Genomic DNA, 17444 nt, shown 5'->3' on the forward strand with positions numbered 1-17444 from the left:
CAAACCAACAAAAGAAGCCAACGTATTATTCTCTCCATCACGGTGTGGCTCTTCCTCTTCCTCCTCTTTGGGTGGGCCAGGTTTCCATCGCGGGCTCGGCCATCGCCACTCTGCAGAAAGAGTTGTCGTCTTCCTCCGCCGCCGCTAGAAAGATCATCAAACCAGTCAAGTCTCCCAGTCCGTGTAGAGGGGCGGCGGAGACCGGAGCGACGCCAGAGCCCGTCCCGTTCCCCTACAAAGACTTCTCTGAGAAATATCAGAGTCATCTTGGCTCCGAGCTACAGATGGGGGCGGTGAGCTCTGGTGGGGGCCGGGACAGAGTGTATGAGGACTGGACAGTCCAGGTTTGTAGTCTGGTTCTTTTGGGGCTGGACCTGAACAGGACAAGAAAACCTGATGAGTGGGGGGTGCACACTGCAAAAACTCTACATCTTTCCAAGAATATTTGTCTTATTTCTTGTCAAAATGTCTCATTTCTAGTCAAAACTAAACTCTTTCCACTTAAAATAAGACTCATCGCCTAAAAAATGTAGTGTTTTTAGATCATTTTCACTTGTTTCAAACTAATTTAATTTTCACTTGAAATAAGTAGAAAAATCTGCCAGTGAAAGCAAGTTTTTTGTGCTTGTAATAAGAAAGAAAAACTTGCTCCACTAGCAGATTTTTCTACTTATTTCAAATGAAAATAGACTTGAAATAAGTCAAAAGTGTCTAAAAACAAGCTACTTTTTTATGTGTAACTATGTATGTATAAATATACATATTTTAGGTATAATGAGATTTGTTTGGACTAGAAATAAGACAAATAAGTTCAGACCATCCATCCAAGACATTAGTAAAGAGCAGGAGATCTGCTGCTGCTGCTGACGATTCCCCACATCACTGACTGGACAAAATCTAATGCACTGCAAAATCTCTAAATCTTACCAAGATTATTTGTCTTATTTCTGGTCAAAACAAATCTCATTCTACTTAAAATAAAACTCATCACATAAAAAGTAGCTTGTTTTTTTAGACACTTTTTACTTCTTTCAAGCAGATTTTCACTTGAAATAAGTAGAAAAATCTGACAGTGGAGCAAGTTTTTCTTTCTTATTACAAGCACTAAAAACTTGCTTTCACTGGCAGATTTTTCTACTTATTTCAAGTGAAAATTAGTTTGAAACAAGTGAAAATGATCTAAAAACAAGTTCATTTCTAGGTGATGAGTCATATTTTCAGTGGAAAGAGTTTAGTTTTGACTAGAAATGAGACATTTTGACAAGAAATAAGACAAATATTCTTGGAAAGATGTTGAGTTTTTGCAGTGTGGGCGGAGCTCCCCACAGCCTGAACCCTTCTGGTTTTAGGAACCAAATTTTTACATTTGTGTCCTCTCAACTCACTAGACAGAACATGAGTAAAGGGAAAAGTTGTGTTGGTGTAGTGAAGTCTAGTTCTTCAGACGTCCGGTTTTCTTGATTTCTGTTAAAATCCAGGTTAAACATGAATCTAATAAAAACATTAACAGCTTCTCGATGCTATTGACAACTTCATTCTCACCTCTTCAGCTCATCCAGCCTCCTTCCTTCCATCTCTCTGTGCTGTGTTGTCTTCTCGTGTTGGACATGAACAGGAAGTTCACTGTTGTGTCCTGTGTGTGTGTTTGTCATGTTGTGTTCATCATGTTGGTGGTTTTAGAAACAGCTGCATTTATTTTTTTGCTGGGTTTGGGTTTTGTTGCTAATGAATGTGTGACTGTACGACAGGTGGTGGAAGCAGCAGCCGTACCGTCAGCAGGTGAAGGCGTGGTCCCGCCCACACTGGTGTCTGTAAGTAGTCTGCTCCAACATTCACATCCAGCTATCTACACACAGCTTTAGAGAGGTGACATTTCCCATTAGTCAAACATTTCCTAAGTGCTGTGTCTGGTTCGTAGGGCTTGAAAAACACAAACGTGACGGAGGGTGAGTCGGTGACGCTGGAGTGCCAGATCAGCGGTCAGCCCGCTCCGGTCATCATGTGGTTCAGAGAGGACTACAAGATCGAGACCTCCATCGACTTCCAGATCACCTACGAGGGCGGATTTGCCCGGCTGGTGATCCGCGAGGCGTTCGCTGAAGACAGCGGACGCTTCACCTGCACGGCCACCAACGAGGCGGGAACCGTCAGCACCTCCTGCTACCTGCTCGTCCAAGGTCAGTGCAGCAAAAACCTCTGACTAAGCCCAGAGATACTGTTGGCACAATGTGGCAATCTATTGAGACTAACTGTATCTTGGTCTTTCAGTGTCCGAGGACATCGAGAGCAGAGAGGAGATTGCTGTTGTCACCGAACATGTTGAAACTGCTCAAATCAAAATGTGAGTCCCTCAGAGATGCTTTTAGATGCTTCACTGCACTCATTGCACTGCAAAAACTCCTATATCCTACCAAGAATATTTGTCTTATTTCTAATCAAAATGTCATTTCTAGTCAAAACTAATCTCATTCTACTTAAAATAAGAAACATCACATTAAAAGCAGCTTGTTTTTAGACACTTTTTACTTCTTTCAAGCAGATTTTCACTTGAAATAAGTAGAAAAATCTGATAGTGGAGCAAGTTTTTCTTTCTTATTACAAGCACAAAAAACTTGCTTTCACTGGCAGATTTTTCTACTTATTTCAAGTGAAAATTTGTTTGAAACAAGTGAAAATGATCTAAAAACAAGTTAATTTTTAGGTCTATTTATTTTAAGTGGAAAGAGATTAGTTTTGACTAGAAATGAGACATTTTGACAAGAAATAAGACAAATATTCTTGGAAAGGTTTTGAGTTTTTGCAGTGCAGTTGTTTGTTTTCACATTGTTGAGACTTACTACTGATATTTGTGGTTGTAGAGTAACTGAAGAGGCCCAAGAAGAAACCATGTCCCAGGTGAGCACCGCTGAGTCGGATGCTGCTGCCACCGCCCCCTTCTTCGTCAGGAAACCCACCCTCCAGAAGCTGGTGGAGGGAGGAAGTGTCATATTTGAATGCCAGGTTGGCGGAAGCCCCAAACCACACATCATCTGGAAGAAGAGCGGCGTCCCGCTCACTACCGGATACAGGTTTGTGTGATTCATCCTCTGCCTCCAGCTTGCACCAACCGTTAGCTACGATGGCCGAGACTACCAATCAGAGATGGACAGAGTACTCCACCCCAATACTTGAGTAAGAGTACAAATACTACTGGTCAAAATGTACTCCGTTACAAGTAAAAGTAGCTCAGTCGACATGTTACTCCAGTAAGAGTAAAAAAGTACTTGCTTTTGAAGGTACTTAAGTATCCAAAAGTACATGCTTTTAAATTTACTTTAAGGCAAGGCAAGGCATCTTTATTTATACAGCGCATTTCATACCAAGGCAACTCAATGTGCTTTACATAAAGACAAAACAGAATAAAAACAAACAAAACACTAAAAACAGAGTTAAAAGCAAGAGCAAATAAAAGTAAAATGAAATAAAATAGATAAAGTTTTAAGTTCTAAGTTTTAAGTTTTAAGTTTTAAGTTTTAAGTTTTAAGTTTTAAGTTTTAAGTTTTAAGTAAGAGTCAGAGTAAATGTCTTATTCTCCACATCAGTGAATGACTCTAATAGTTTGTAAATGAATGTAAGGAGCTTTTAACTCTTGTTAGTGAGAATGAACTCTTTGCTGCTCAGCTGCACTGATGTGCTGCTTTTAGGGGTTAGGGTTTCCTTCACAGACAAACACAGCTTGTGTCCAATAGGATTTTAGACAAAGACCTGAAAGTAACCAGTACTTTTCAGCCGTACTACTAATTAACTCCAGTAAAAGTAAAAAATATTTGTCTTGGAAATGTATTCAAGTAAGAGTAATAAGTACCAAAGAAATCTAAAGTACAAATCCTCTGGATATGTACTTAAGTACAGTACTCAAGTAAATTTACTCCGTTACTGTCCACCACTGCTAACAATAGATAACTTATCCAAATGATGTTTGCTTGTGTTGTGTCTTTAAAGAAGGAAAGAAGTGTTGTGTGTGGGGGTCACTAGTCCTCACTGAATAGCCTCTATCTATCTAACTGTCCCTCCCTCCCCCATTCTTTGTCCATCAGATACAAAGTTGCCTACAAAAAGGAGACCGGAGAGTGCAGGTTGGAGATCTCCATGACCTTTGCTGATGATGCTGGAGAATACGCTGTGTTTGCCAAGAACCAGCTTGGAGAAGTGTCCGCCTCTGTCAGTCTGATGGAGGAAGGTATGCCACCATTTCTTCACCAGTAAAGTCAACAAGCATCTGAACTGATTTGTTTGTTTTTTTAATAATATTTTTATTGGTTTTTTAAAGAGAAGTTTAACAGCACAACATAAAGGGACTGTGCACGAAAAAACATATACAAAAATAGACATGATAACAATAAGAAAAACAAGAACAAAAAGCAAGAACAAAAAACAGACAAACATTGACATTGCAGTTGCGTAAAATGAAAAAGAAAAAGATTAGTACATCATGGTGGGCTATGTGGCAAATGTATACATGATGTTAAGTAGTAAAGGTCCATTACATCTGGGGTGCATTAAGAAGATAAGATAAGATAAGATAAGATTACACTTTATTGTCAGATCACTCTGAAATTTGTCTTGCGTCCCATGACGTCCAAGGTTTCACACAAATAATAACAAAATACCAAAAACATACATTTACAAAAAAGCAAGAAAAGAGGAGAATTAAAGCCTGTTTCTAATATAGTCCATGAATGGCTTCCAAATGTTCTCAAAGTTATCTGAGGAGCCACATACTGTGTATCTCAACTTTTCAAGTTTAAGGAGACAGAAACTGATTTGAATAAAACATTGAATCCGTTGTTGTGCCAACAGAGGAATACGAAGCCTACATGAAGAAACAAGAAGCGACCTTTATGACTGAAGTGACCGCTGTGGTGCAGGAACCTAAAGTGGGAGATGTTCCCCCGGTTGTTGTTACCACCATGGAGCAGATGACCACAACCATTATCTCTGGACAGGTACGTACAGCAGAGCACAGAGTCATGGGGGAGCAATGGGGCAAATGGGGCAAAACCTAACTGTATGTGCCCCGTCACATTTAAAGGTAACAGATTTTAAAAGCTTTGTGCTGATTAAAGGTAAACCTTAGTCCAATCAAATATCTGTTTTTGACAGACTATAAGTAAGTATATAATAATAGTAATTAAAGGGACAACGAGGAGTTTTGGGAAAGCGAAGTGTCTTCACACTACATTTATGAGCCTCCGCACCGTGAAATTATTTGATCGGCGCAAGACAGACTCATGTTTTCATTCATCAAGAATTAAAGTCAGAGGTTGGAAGACGATCACATTCGGCGGCGTTATTCTCATGACTCGCCACGAAACCGAAAGTAAAGAAACGCTGGTCGGCTCGCCCAGCATTTCCACCACCACTAATAATAACAAAATAACCATAGAGACAAAACCATAGATTTATCTAAAATGGACCATTAACAAGTGGTAACGGAGATTCATCCACATTTAACGTGAGACTTTTTTATAACCAAATAGAAACTCCTCGTTGTCCCTTTAAGTGTACTCCATTTTCCACAAATTGGCGGTGGGGCTTTGAGGCACTTCAGGCTTCAGCACTGTGTGGAAGGGGTCAGAGTTAAAGTAGCTATGGAAACTGATGGCGATTGATTGAATGTCAGTGATTGACGGTCACAAAATCTCTCCTCACATCTGCAGGAATTCCATCTTTCTGCCATCGAGCTGCGGATCATCCAAGAGATTGAGCTGCGCATCATGAAGATTACCTACAGAGAAATAGTGACAGAGGACGGAGAGCTGATGGTGACCGCCGCCCCCACAGAGGCCGTGGAGCCGACCTTCGACACTCCCGTCAAAAACTACAGGATCATGGAGGGAATGGGCGTCACATTCCACTGCAAGATGACTGGAATGCCTCTGCCCAAGGTACGAGCCATCTAAGAACTACACTGCAAAAACTCAAAATCTTTCCAAGAATATTTGTCGTATTTCTTGTCAAAATGTCTCATTTCTAGTCAAACGAATCTCTTTCCGCTTAAAATAAGACTCATCACTTAAAAATCAACTTGTTTTTAGATCATTCTCACTTGTTTGAAACTAATTTTCACTTGAAATAAGTAGAAAAATCTGCCAGTGAAAGCAAGTTTTTTGTGCTTGTAATAAGAAAGAAAAACTTGATCCACTGTCAGATTTTTCTACTTAATTCAAGTGAAAATCTGCTTGAAAGAAGTAAAAAGTGTCTAAAAACAAGCTACGTTTTAATGTGATGAGTCTTATTTTTAATATAATGAGATTTGTTTTGACTAGAAATGAGACATTTTGACTAGAAATAAGACAAATATTCTTGGTAAGATTTTGAGTTTTTGCAGTGTAGCTTTTCCCCCTGGATTCAAATGTGCAGTTTTCACAGAAACACAGAGTGGTTTATCAATGACATTGTCTCCTGCCAGATCGCTTGGTTCAAAGACGGCCAGCGCATCAGGCCTGGCGACCGTTACCAGATGGAAGTTCTTCAGGATGGACGAGCTAGTCTTCGTTTGCCCGTTGTTTTGCCGGAGGACGAGGGCGTATACACCGCCTTTGCTTCCAACTTGAAGGGAAATTCTGTCAGTTCTGGGAAGCTGTACGTAGAGGCGTCCGGAGCTGCAGCACCACAGAGATACACACCACAGCCAGCAGTGCAGAGAATCAGGTGAGGTTTCACTAAAGATGCTGAGGAAAGGCTTATGCCCAATTCCAATTCTATTTTTCATCCCTACCCCTTGCCCCTTGAAACAGAGCTACAAGGAGTAGGGTTGAAAGTCAACTCCTACGAATTGGGACACCACTTCAACAATCACATGCGTCATCAGTCGTCTCTGCTGCTTTCACATAAGCAGACCTGACGAGCTTTTGCCACAAATCCTCTATTCAAAATCACGTTAACTTAATAAAATAAAATAAAATGTAATGAAGACTAATCGGTTCATTGTAAAACATTTATTTATTGATGTAAATGTGGTGATTTCTGTATGTAGGCTACAGAGCCCCGAGGCAGTGCTGCTCCTGTGTCCAAAACACATGAAGCTTCACTTTTAATTCAAACAAACTAATGCGACAATTGTTACATTTCATCAATGAGACCAGCATTTATCTCCTAAAAAGAATGAAACCAGCCGGCGGTAAACCTCTAAAAACCTGCGGGTAAGTTAATTAGCGATCGTCTTTCTCCCCTGGGATGACGACGGAGGTTGGCCGGCTGACAAGCTCTCTGGACGGGTGGTGTCTCTGTGACGAGCCGTTGATCTGCTCCACAGGTGGAGCTTCACTTCTCCCAAAAACATGGGAGCAAACGTCTAAACAGCCTCATGTGGATAAACCGACCGCACACTGGGATCTAAACAGCTACTGTCTCACATGAAAAAATATTAAAACTTAACAAAATGACGTAATAACAGCGAGAAATAAAACAGCTGCCGGTTGCTGCAAGATGCATTCTGGGAAACTTGCCATAGCCCTCGGTTTGTAGTGTGCCCCTGAAAAATCTCCATTTCGAGGGCGAGATAGCCAGACCACTTCCCCCTAACCCTCGTCTGAACCAGAATCGGGACACCCCTACCACTTCACGTGAACGCGCAAAACGAAGGGTTAGGGCCAAGGGCTAGGGCTAAGGGGGGGCTGGAATTCACCCTTAGAATCATTAAACCTTCATACTGATTATGTTCCCTGCTTCCTCAGGTCCACATCTCCTCGTTCTCTGAGCCGTTCACCCGGTCGCTCCTCCAGCCGTTCTCCTGGACGTTCTCCCGCCCGCCGGCTGGAAGAAACAGACGAGGCTCAGCTGGAAAGACTCTACAAACCCGTGTTTGTCATGAAGCCTTCCTCTTGTAAATGCTCAGAGGGGCAAACTGCCAGGTTCGACCTGAAGGTTGTCGGCAGACCGATGCCCGACACCTACTGGTTCCACAATGGTGAGTAAAAGACAGATGATGTGCTCACACACTGCGAGTATGTTTATGAAGAAAAGTTCTGTGGTCTCACTCATCTGTTCATCATACTCCTAGGACAACAAGTGGTCAGCGACTACACCCACAAGATAGTGATTAAAGAGGATGGTACTCAGTCCCTCATCATTGTCCCGGCCATGCCACACGACTCTGGAGAATGGACAGTTGTTGCTCAGAACAGAGCCGGACGCTCGTCCCTCTCTGTCACTCTCACTGTTGATGGTAAGATTGCATTTACTTTTAGATAGAAGGAGATAGCTGGACGCTTTGTGGCTTTGAGTTTCTTTTATTTTTTTTTTGTACTTCATTTTTATAAAAGGAACATAGACAACATACAGAAAGACATAGAACAAACAGTTGGTCACCTATACATTCATTCAAACGTTATACTGGTTAAGTTACAACTACAATGATGGCTCAATGAGCATCTCTTTTGGACATGTAGCTACACAATCCATTTTTCCCAATAGTGCAAATATTTATCAGTCTGTAGATTTAACGAAAAGGTCATCCTTTCCATATTTTGGATATTAGTCACAATATTGATCCAGTCTGACTCTGCTGGAGGTGTGGTGACGGTCTGTAGCCAGCTTCCAGTTACGGTTTTCTTACTAGCTGCTAATAATATTTTTAAAAGATATTTGTCTCGCCCCAATATATGGGGTGCAATATTACCCAGGTAGACTGTAGAAAAGGAGCTATTAATTTCATCACCAAAAATGTTTTGTACTACTTGCGTGATCTTTTGCCAATATGGCTGAATAGCTGGGCAGCGCCAGAATATATGAAAATGGTCCGCTAGCTGTTCACCACACTTCCTCCAACACAGTCCCCTGGCTGTCTCCCCTGTTTGCACACATTTTAACTTAGGGGTTATGAAATATCTAACCAGATTCCATGTGGCTTTGAGTTTCCTTAACATTTTCTTCCCTTGCTCTCTCAGCTAAAGAGACCTTAGTACGACCTCAGTTCACCGACAAGCTGCGGAACATCAGTGTAAAGCAGGGCACTCTGGTTGAACTGGCCGTCAAAGCCATGGGAAACCCCCTGCCTGACATTGTGTGGCTGAAGAACAGTGACATCATCACACCACACAAGCACCCAAACATCAGGTATGTCTCACAAATGGCTGAAAAATTTGGTGCACTCACACTGCAAATTTGACTGAAAGAATGGAAGTCCTCGAAGCAACTGTAATTTTTATTTGTAGTTAGGGGTGTAACGGTATATGTATTCGTCCCGTGCCGTCACGGTACGGGGGTCACGGTTCGGTGCACACAGTCACACGACGAATACGTCTGAGTGAATATTAAAAAAAAAAAAAAGTCGAGTCCTCACTCCAATCCAAGGAAAAAGACAAGTTGTGTGTAACAACTTATCCCGCTGCTTTTAAGCCTCTTGACATGAACACAGACCAGAAACATCAATAAAGCAACTGGAAAGCAACTAGTCTAAATCAACTGTGTGAACCAACATTGATGTTAGTTTCTTGTTTTTGTTTTTTTTCATAATAGTTGCCAGTTGTCAAGTGCAAGTTTTTTTCCTCTAGAATTAGGCTAATGAATGGCATGATAACAATTAACAATTAAGTTCAATTTTATATTCTATTTTTTTATTTTTTTTACTTTTTATAACACAAGACAGATTTTTGTTTTACATTCAATAGGTTAGTGTCTGTTGTACCGAAACTGTACCGTACCGTGATCCCTGTACCGAAACGTGACTTTTGTGTACCGTTACACCCCTATTTGTAGTACAAAACCACAAATGTTAAAACTAACTCTAATAAAACATATTATCCATGTTCTAGGATTGAAGGAACCAGAGGAGAAGCCAAATTCCAAATTCCCTCAGCAGCTGGCTCAGACAGCGCCTGGTACACAGCGACAGCCATCAACAAGGCTGGTAGAGACACGACTCGTTGCAGAGTCAACGTTGAGGTGGACTATGCTGAGCCCGAACCAGAGAGGAAGCTCATTATTCCCAAAGGAACCTACAAGGCCAAGGAGATCGCTGCCCCAGAGGTGGAACCTCTTCATCTGCGATACGGTCAGGAGCAGTGGGAGGAGGGCGACCTGTACGACAAAGAGAAGCAGCAGAAACCTCTGTTCAAGAAGAAACTGACATCTGTTCGCATGAAGCGTTTCGGTCCGGCTCACTTTGAGTGCAGACTGACCCCTATCGGCGACCCCACCATGGTTGTGGAGTGGTTGCATGATGGAAAACCCTTGGAAGCTGCCAACAGGATGCGCATGGTCAATGAGTTTGGCTACTGCAGCCTCGACTACGAAGTCGCTTACGCTAGAGACAGCGGCGTTATCACCTGCAGAGCCACAAACAAGTTTGGAGTCGACCAGACCTCGGCCACGCTGATCGTCAAGGACGAGAAGGGTCTTGTTGAGGAATCGCAGCTTCCCGAAGGCAGGAAGGGAGCGCACAGGATTGACGAGATGGAGCGCTTGGCTCACGAGGGCGGACCTTATGGTGTCACTGCAGAGGAAGAAACTGAGAAAATGAAACCAGAGATTGTCCTTCTTCCAGAACCAGTCAAGGTGACAGAGGGTGAAATTGCACGATTCCGGTGCAGAGTGACCGGTTACCCATCACCCAAGGTGAACTGGTACCTTAACGGACAGCTTATTCGTAAAAGCAAGAGATACAGACTTCGTTATGACGGTATTTATTACTTGGAGATTACTGAGATCAAATCGTATGATGCAGGAGAGGTCAAAGTGGTGGCGGACAACAACCTGGGCTCTGCGGAGCATACCGTGAAGCTGGAGATCGAGGAAAAAGAGGACTTCAGGACTCACTTGCGCCGCGCTCCCGAGGCTAAGGCCGCTGAAGCTGCACCCGAGGCCGGAAAAACACCATTTGAGGTGGTGAAGGTTGAGAAACACGCAGAGGATTCTCATCTGAAAGAAGTGGTCAAGCTTAAGAAAGCACAGAGAATTGTCCATGAGAAATCCACAGAGGAGTCCGCGGAGCTGAGGACCAAATTCAAACGCAGGACTGAAGAAGGATATTACGAGTCTATTACCGCAGTGGAGCTCAAGTCCCGTAAGAGGGACGAATCCTATGAGGATCTGCTGAAAAAGACAAAGGAGGAGCTGCTCCACCATGCCAAGATGAAGGAGGAAGCTGAGAGGAAGAAGAAGGAGGAGGAGCTCAAACTTAAAGCCAAACCTCTAAAACCAGAGAGAGTCAAACTCTCTGCGAGTATGGAAGCTCCAAAGATCCTAGAGCGTATTACGAGCCAGACGGTGGCACAGGGAGACGAGGTCAAGTTCAGAGTCAGAGTTGTGGGCAGACCAGAACCCGAGTGTCAGTGGTTCAAGAATGGAGTTCAGCTGGAGAAGTCTGAGAGAGTCTACTGGTTCTGGCCTGAAGACCACGTGTGTGAACTGGTGATCAGAGACGTCAGAGCAGAGGACTCCGCCAGCGTCATGGTCAAAGCGTCAAACAAAGCCGGAGAGACCTCCAGCCACGCTTTCCTGCTGGTGCAAGGTAACACAGTTGTCTAACACTTCCATGTAGTATTTCCACAGGCACATTAGTCCAGGCAAAATAGCGTTTTCCGACAGACTAATTGTAACAGAATGTTTTTCACCATGCATCATTTCTATGAGGTGTCCAGAACAAAATACTAAAAGTCCTAAGAAATCCTAGTTGGGGAAATATGTTTAATTCTCATTGATTTACTGTAGGCCATATAAAGTCTATGGTGCCAATAAGGCCAGACAACAATACACCCCAATTTTATTAGCGAACAAGCCTTCTCCCCAATTTGCAGAGAACATCAGAAGAAAGTCAGAATACATTAAAGTCGTTTCAACGCCTGTGTGTGATGTTATGTTAAATATGCTGTTATGTTCAACAACATATGAGCGGGACTGAGAACTTGGCCCCTGTTTTTGCTGCTTGCGGCTTTATGGCTTCTTGACCATAACTGAATTAGTGTTGAGCTCATTTGCATATTCAAATTCATTTTCAAAGACACTTGTAATACAAAAAATTTTACTTTTCATGTATACTTTCATTGTGGTGAGAGTAAAGGAAAAAAACAAGCCCATTCGGGTATATTTTGGGCATATTCCATTAGTGTATTGCTCATTTGCATATTCAAATTCATTTTCAAAGAAACTTGTAATACAAGAAATGTTACATTTCATAGATACTTTCATTGTGTAAAGTTTCATTATGATAGCAGTAAAGGAAAAAAACAGCCCCATTGGGGTGTATTGTTGTCTGGCCTTATTGGCACAATAGACTTTATATACGGTAAATCAATGAGAATTAAACATATTTCCCCAACTAGGATTTCTTAGGACTTTTAGTATGTTGTTCTAGACACCTCATAGAAATGATGTACGGTGAAAAACATTCTGTTACAATTAGTTCTATTTTTGGTAGTAAACACCAGAAATACACAAATATTTGTTCTGAGACTGAAGAACATTACTTTTTTATACTTTTAAATTAGGGCCATTTTTTGGAAATATTATAGAGAAATTTCTGGAAAAAAGTGGTCAAATTTCTCCAAAAACATTTAAACATTTCTAGGAAGAAGTGGTAAAAATTCTCAAAAAAAAAGTAAAAAAAAATAAATAAATAAAAAATTTCTTTAAAAAAAAGTGGTAAAATTTCTCGTAAAAAAAATGTTCTAAATAAAAAATTTCTAGAAAAAAGGGGTAAAATTTCTAAAACAAAAAAGTTTTAAAAAATCTAGAAAAAGTGGTAAATTTTCAAGAAATAAATTGGGGACCCCCTTCAGATCTCTCAAGGACCCCTAGGGGTCCCCGGACCCCACGTTGAGAACCACTGCTCTAATGAATGTCTTGTCATCCCTTTTGCAGCAAAGCAAGTCATCTCCTTCACACAGAAGTTGGAGGACACTAATGCCAAGGAGAAGGACACCATGGCTACCTTTGAGTGTGAGACCAACGAGCCTTTTGTCAAGGTCAAATGGATGAAAAACAACGAGGAGATCTTCTCCGGAGACAAATACAGAATGCACTCGGACAGAAAGGTCCACTTCCTCTCCGTGCTGATCATCAGCATGAGGGACGATGCAGAATATTCCTGTGTGGTTATAGACGATGATGTCAGAACAACTGCCAAGCTGATTGTCGAAGGTAGGTTGGACACATAGCACTTCTACTGATTCACACTGGTGCTTCACACCTAAAATACTTCATTTCTTTGTCTTTGAATTTCTCTTCTTGTCGTGAAGCAAATCTTACAAATATACCTTATACACTGCAAAAACTCAAAATCTTACCAAGAATATTTGTCTTATTTCTTGTAAAAAAATTCTAATTTCTAGTCAAAACAAATCTCATTATACTTAAAATAAGACTCATCACATTAAAAGTAACTTGTTTTTAGACACTTTTTACAAGGATATTTTCACTTGAAATAAGTAGAAAAATCTGCCAGTGAAAGCAAGTTTTTCTTTCTTATTACAAACACAAAAAACTTGCTTTCACTGGCAGATTTTTCTACTTATTTCAAGTGAAAATTAGTTTGAAACAAGTGAAAATGATCTAAAAACAAGTACATTAGTCTTAAATATAAAAAAATATATATATAAAATCAGTCTTATTTTAAGCGAAAAGAGTTTAGTTTTCACTAGAAATGAGACATTTTGACAAGAAATAAGACAAATATTCTTGGAAAGATTTTGAGTTTTTGCAGTGTACCACATGGGACCACATCCTTGCTAATCACATGAAAGTTTACCTGCTCCATAATGTCTTTGTTGAGGTGTCTAATATGTATTTCTGTTACTGTCTTACTGTGTTGTTGTCTCTTTTTGGTTTGTAATGTATATTAGGACCCCCTCGAAAACGAGAGCATTCCTCTCAAGGGGTTAAATAAAAAAATAAAATTTCTGAATGAACTGTTGTATCCAAATATACATTGATTTTGGGACCAGACTCTGATGTCTCACCTGTATTATTCTACAAACAAACAGGAGCTCCTCTGGAACTGCTGAAGCAGCTGGAGAGCACAGAGGTGCCGGAGACCTACTCTGCAGAGTTTGAGTGTCTCATCACCCGTGAAGACGCCGAAGGCAGCTGGTTCTTTGGAGAGAAGCTGCTCTCTGCCAGCAGTAAATATGTCATGTCCTCCCGCCGTGGAAGACACACACTGTCAGTCAAAGACGTCAAGAAGGAAGACCAAGGAAAATACACCTTCAAAGTGGCCGAGTTGAAGACCAGTGCCTCACTTAAAATGAAATGTGAGTTTTTGAAGTAAATATAGTTGAAGTTGTTGTTGTTGTTGCTGCAAAAATTCAAAATCCTACCAAGAATATTTGTCTTATTTCTAGTCAAAATGTCATTTCTAGTCAAAATAAATCTAATTATACTTAAAATAAGACTCGTCACATTTAAAAAGTAGAGACACTTTTTAATTATTTCAAGCAAAAAAAAATCTGACAGTGGATCAAGTTTTTCTTTCTTATTACAAACACAAAAAACTTGCTTTCACTGGCAGATTTTTCTACTTATTTCAAGTGAAAATTAGTTTGAAACAAGTGAAAATGATCTAGAAACAAGTTAATTTTAGGTGATGAGTCTTATTTAAAGTGGAAAGAGATTAGTTTTGACTAGAAATTAGACATTTTGACTAGAAATAAGACAAATATTCTTGGAGAGATGTAGAGTTTTTGCAGTGCAGTGGTCCTCTGGGGATAAACCAGTAAAATGTACAAGCGGGTTGTCACAACATTTACTGAGCAAGTTGTTGTTGCTTGCTTGATGTTTCAGTGCGCCCCGTAACGCTGATCCAGCCTCTGACCGACATGACGATCTGTGAGGGCGACATCGCTCAGCTGGAGGTGAAGTTCTCTCAGGAGAACGTCGAGGGAACCTGGATGAAGGGCGGCCAGCCAATCACAGCCTCCAACCGCGTCCACATCGTTATCGACAAACAGATCCACAAGCTCCTGATTGAGGACACCCACAAGGACGACTATGGGATGTATTCGTTTGTGGTTCCTGCTCAGGAGATCTCAACCACCGCCAAGCTGGTCATACAGAGTAAGTCACTTCATAGTCCAGTCATTTTATGAGAAAAGGTTGAACAAATTGCAACAGAAGCAAACTCAACTGATTTTGTATCCTCAACATGTCCTGAGTGAGGGAAAAAATCCCAGAAGAATCCCATTAGGGGAAAGTTTAGAAAAAGACCCAAACATATCCCATTTATACGCATATAAAACTTTTTTTTTCACATGAATAGGGTAAAATTTTTTACCTTTAGATATCTCTATGAAAATTACTGAGTTGATTACTTACATTAAAGGGATAGTTCAACATTTTGGCAAATTGGCCCATTGCCATAATTGCTATAGTCATAGCAGTAGGTTCGTTACCTTTAATTGTAGGTGTAAGCTATTTTCAGTACGGCGGAGCGCAGCAGCAGGCTGCTCAGAGCTACGCTATGGAGGCCAAGGGAATTTCTTGGTTTCCCTCATTAAACTCATCAAATACAAAATCCCAAAACTCCACAGCGCTTTTGTAGACAAGTTGTGACCTGCACAACCACCACGCTATGAGATAATGACGGAACGATTCGAAACGGAGCCGTTTTCGAGGTAAATTCATACAAAACCGCTGATGCGCGTTGCGTTCAGGGACAGTTTTTCAGCAAGCAGTCTCCGTATTTACCCTGTATTTACCTCGAAAACGGCTCCGTTTCGTATCGTTCCGTCATTATCTCATAGCGTGGTGGTTGTGCAGCTCACAACTTGTCTACAAAAGCGCTGTGGAGTTTTGGGATGTTGAATTTGATGAGTTTAATGAGGGAAACCAAGAAATTCCGTTAGCCTCCATAGCGTAGCTCTGAGCAGCCAGCTGCTGCGCTCCGCCGTACTGAAAATAGCTTACACCTACAATTAAAGGTAATGAACCTACTGCTATGACTATAGCGATTATGGCAATGGGCCAATTTGCCAAAATGTTGAACTATCCCTTTAAGACAAACAAAAAATGTATTACAGGTTTTTTGAAATTCTTTGTTAACATGAGCAAATTTGCATAAATTTGCATAAATTCCACCGTTTTGACGGCACATGTATATGAAGTTGCTGTGGTGGAATTTATGCAAATTTATGCAAATTTCCTCATGTTTCAAAGAATTTCAAAAAACCTGTAATACATTTTTTGTTTGTCTTAATGTAAGTAATCAACTCATTCATTTTCATGGAGATATCTAAAGGTTAAAAATTTTACCATATTCACATGAAAAAATGTTTTTATATGCGTATAAATTTGGGTCTTTTTCTAAACTTTCCCCTAATGGGATTCTTCGGGGCTTTTTTTCCCTCACTCAGGACATGTTGAGGATACAAAACCAATTGAGTTTGCTTCTGTTGCAATTTGTTTAACGTTGTTCCCTTTTTTGGCCTAAAATGACTTTCAGATGCATTCTGCTTTTTAAAGAATTTAGAACCCGATGAATAAAACTGTTAAATCTGCATTGCAGCCATTGGAGTGCTGGTCCCACTGAAGGACACCAAAGCCATTGAAGGCACCAAGGTCGTCCTGGAGGCCAAGATCTCTGCTCAGGACATCAGCTCGGTGAAGTGGTTCCACAACGAGCAGCCTCTGTTGCCCAGCGACCGCATCCAGATGGTGGCCAAAGGATCCAAGCAGCGTCTGGTCTTCAACAGGACCTACGCCTCCGACGAAGGACACTACAAGCTGGTGGTTGGCCGCGCCGACACCAGCTGCAAGTTAACTGTTGAGAGTAAGTTACACAAGAGAGGGTTTATGGAATTAGGTTTATAGGAGTTACTGTTATTTAGATGAGTAAATAAACAATATGGGTAACACTTTACTTGAAGCATCGTCATAAGAGTGTCATAACAGTGTCATGAACGTGTCATAAATATTATGTCAATGTCATAAGCGTTTATGACTGCTGTCATTAAGTGTCATTCGGTTTTGTAACGACAACTGGACATAGTTTGGGATGTCCTTATTATGACAACTTGACATTAATCAAAGTGACATTACTAGAAAAGGGCTTTGTCATGACAACTTGACATTAAAGGGACAACGAGGAGTTTCTAATCGGTTATAAAAAAGTCTCACGTTAATGTGGATGAATCTCCGCTACCCACACTTGTTAATGGGCCCATTTTCGATAAATATATCATTCTGTCTCTATGGTTATTTTGTTATTATTAGTGGTGGCGGAGATGCTGGTCGAGCCGACCAGCGTTTCTTTACTTTCAGTTTCGCAACGAGTCATGAGAATAACGTAGCTGAATCGCCGTTTATGGTGGGAACTACGACGGTATGTGAACCTCTTTGAACCTCTGACTTTAATTATTGATGAATGAAAACATGAGTCTGTCTTGCGCCGGTCAAAGAATTTTACGGTGCGGAGGCTCATAAATGTAGTGTGAAAACGCTTCGCTTTTCCAAAACTCCTCGTTGTCCCT

General features: G+C 41.0%; 1 protein-coding gene across 1 annotated transcript in view; it reads left to right on the forward strand.

Annotated features, from left to right (window-relative positions):
• The window catches only part of LOC146959844 (titin-like), a 35212-nt gene extending 18427 nt beyond the window's left edge, over positions 1-16785 (forward strand). The window contains exons 10-26 of the mRNA XM_085772865.1: positions 81-344; positions 1749-1811; positions 1919-2177; positions 2269-2341; positions 2859-3068; positions 4077-4219; positions 4840-4985; positions 5700-5927; positions 6452-6693; positions 7719-7951; positions 8045-8209; positions 8931-9099; positions 9798-11494; positions 12844-13122; positions 13965-14231; positions 14761-15033; positions 16481-16785. Of these exons, the coding sequence (XP_085628991.1) occupies positions 81-344; positions 1749-1811; positions 1919-2177; positions 2269-2341; positions 2859-3068; positions 4077-4219; positions 4840-4985; positions 5700-5927; positions 6452-6693; positions 7719-7951; positions 8045-8209; positions 8931-9099; positions 9798-11494; positions 12844-13122; positions 13965-14231; positions 14761-15033; positions 16481-16785 (5016 nt within the window). The remainder of the gene's footprint in view (positions 1-80; positions 345-1748; positions 1812-1918; positions 2178-2268; positions 2342-2858; positions 3069-4076; positions 4220-4839; positions 4986-5699; positions 5928-6451; positions 6694-7718; positions 7952-8044; positions 8210-8930; positions 9100-9797; positions 11495-12843; positions 13123-13964; positions 14232-14760; positions 15034-16480) is intronic.
• Positions 16786-17444: the final 659 nt, after the last annotated feature.

The sequence above is a fragment of the Trachurus japonicus genome, unplaced genomic scaffold, assembly GCF_045865225.1.
Source record: "Trachurus japonicus isolate A0001 unplaced genomic scaffold, Traja_1.0 AP031020.1".
Lineage (NCBI taxonomy): Eukaryota > Metazoa > Chordata > Actinopteri > Carangiformes > Carangidae > Trachurus > Trachurus japonicus.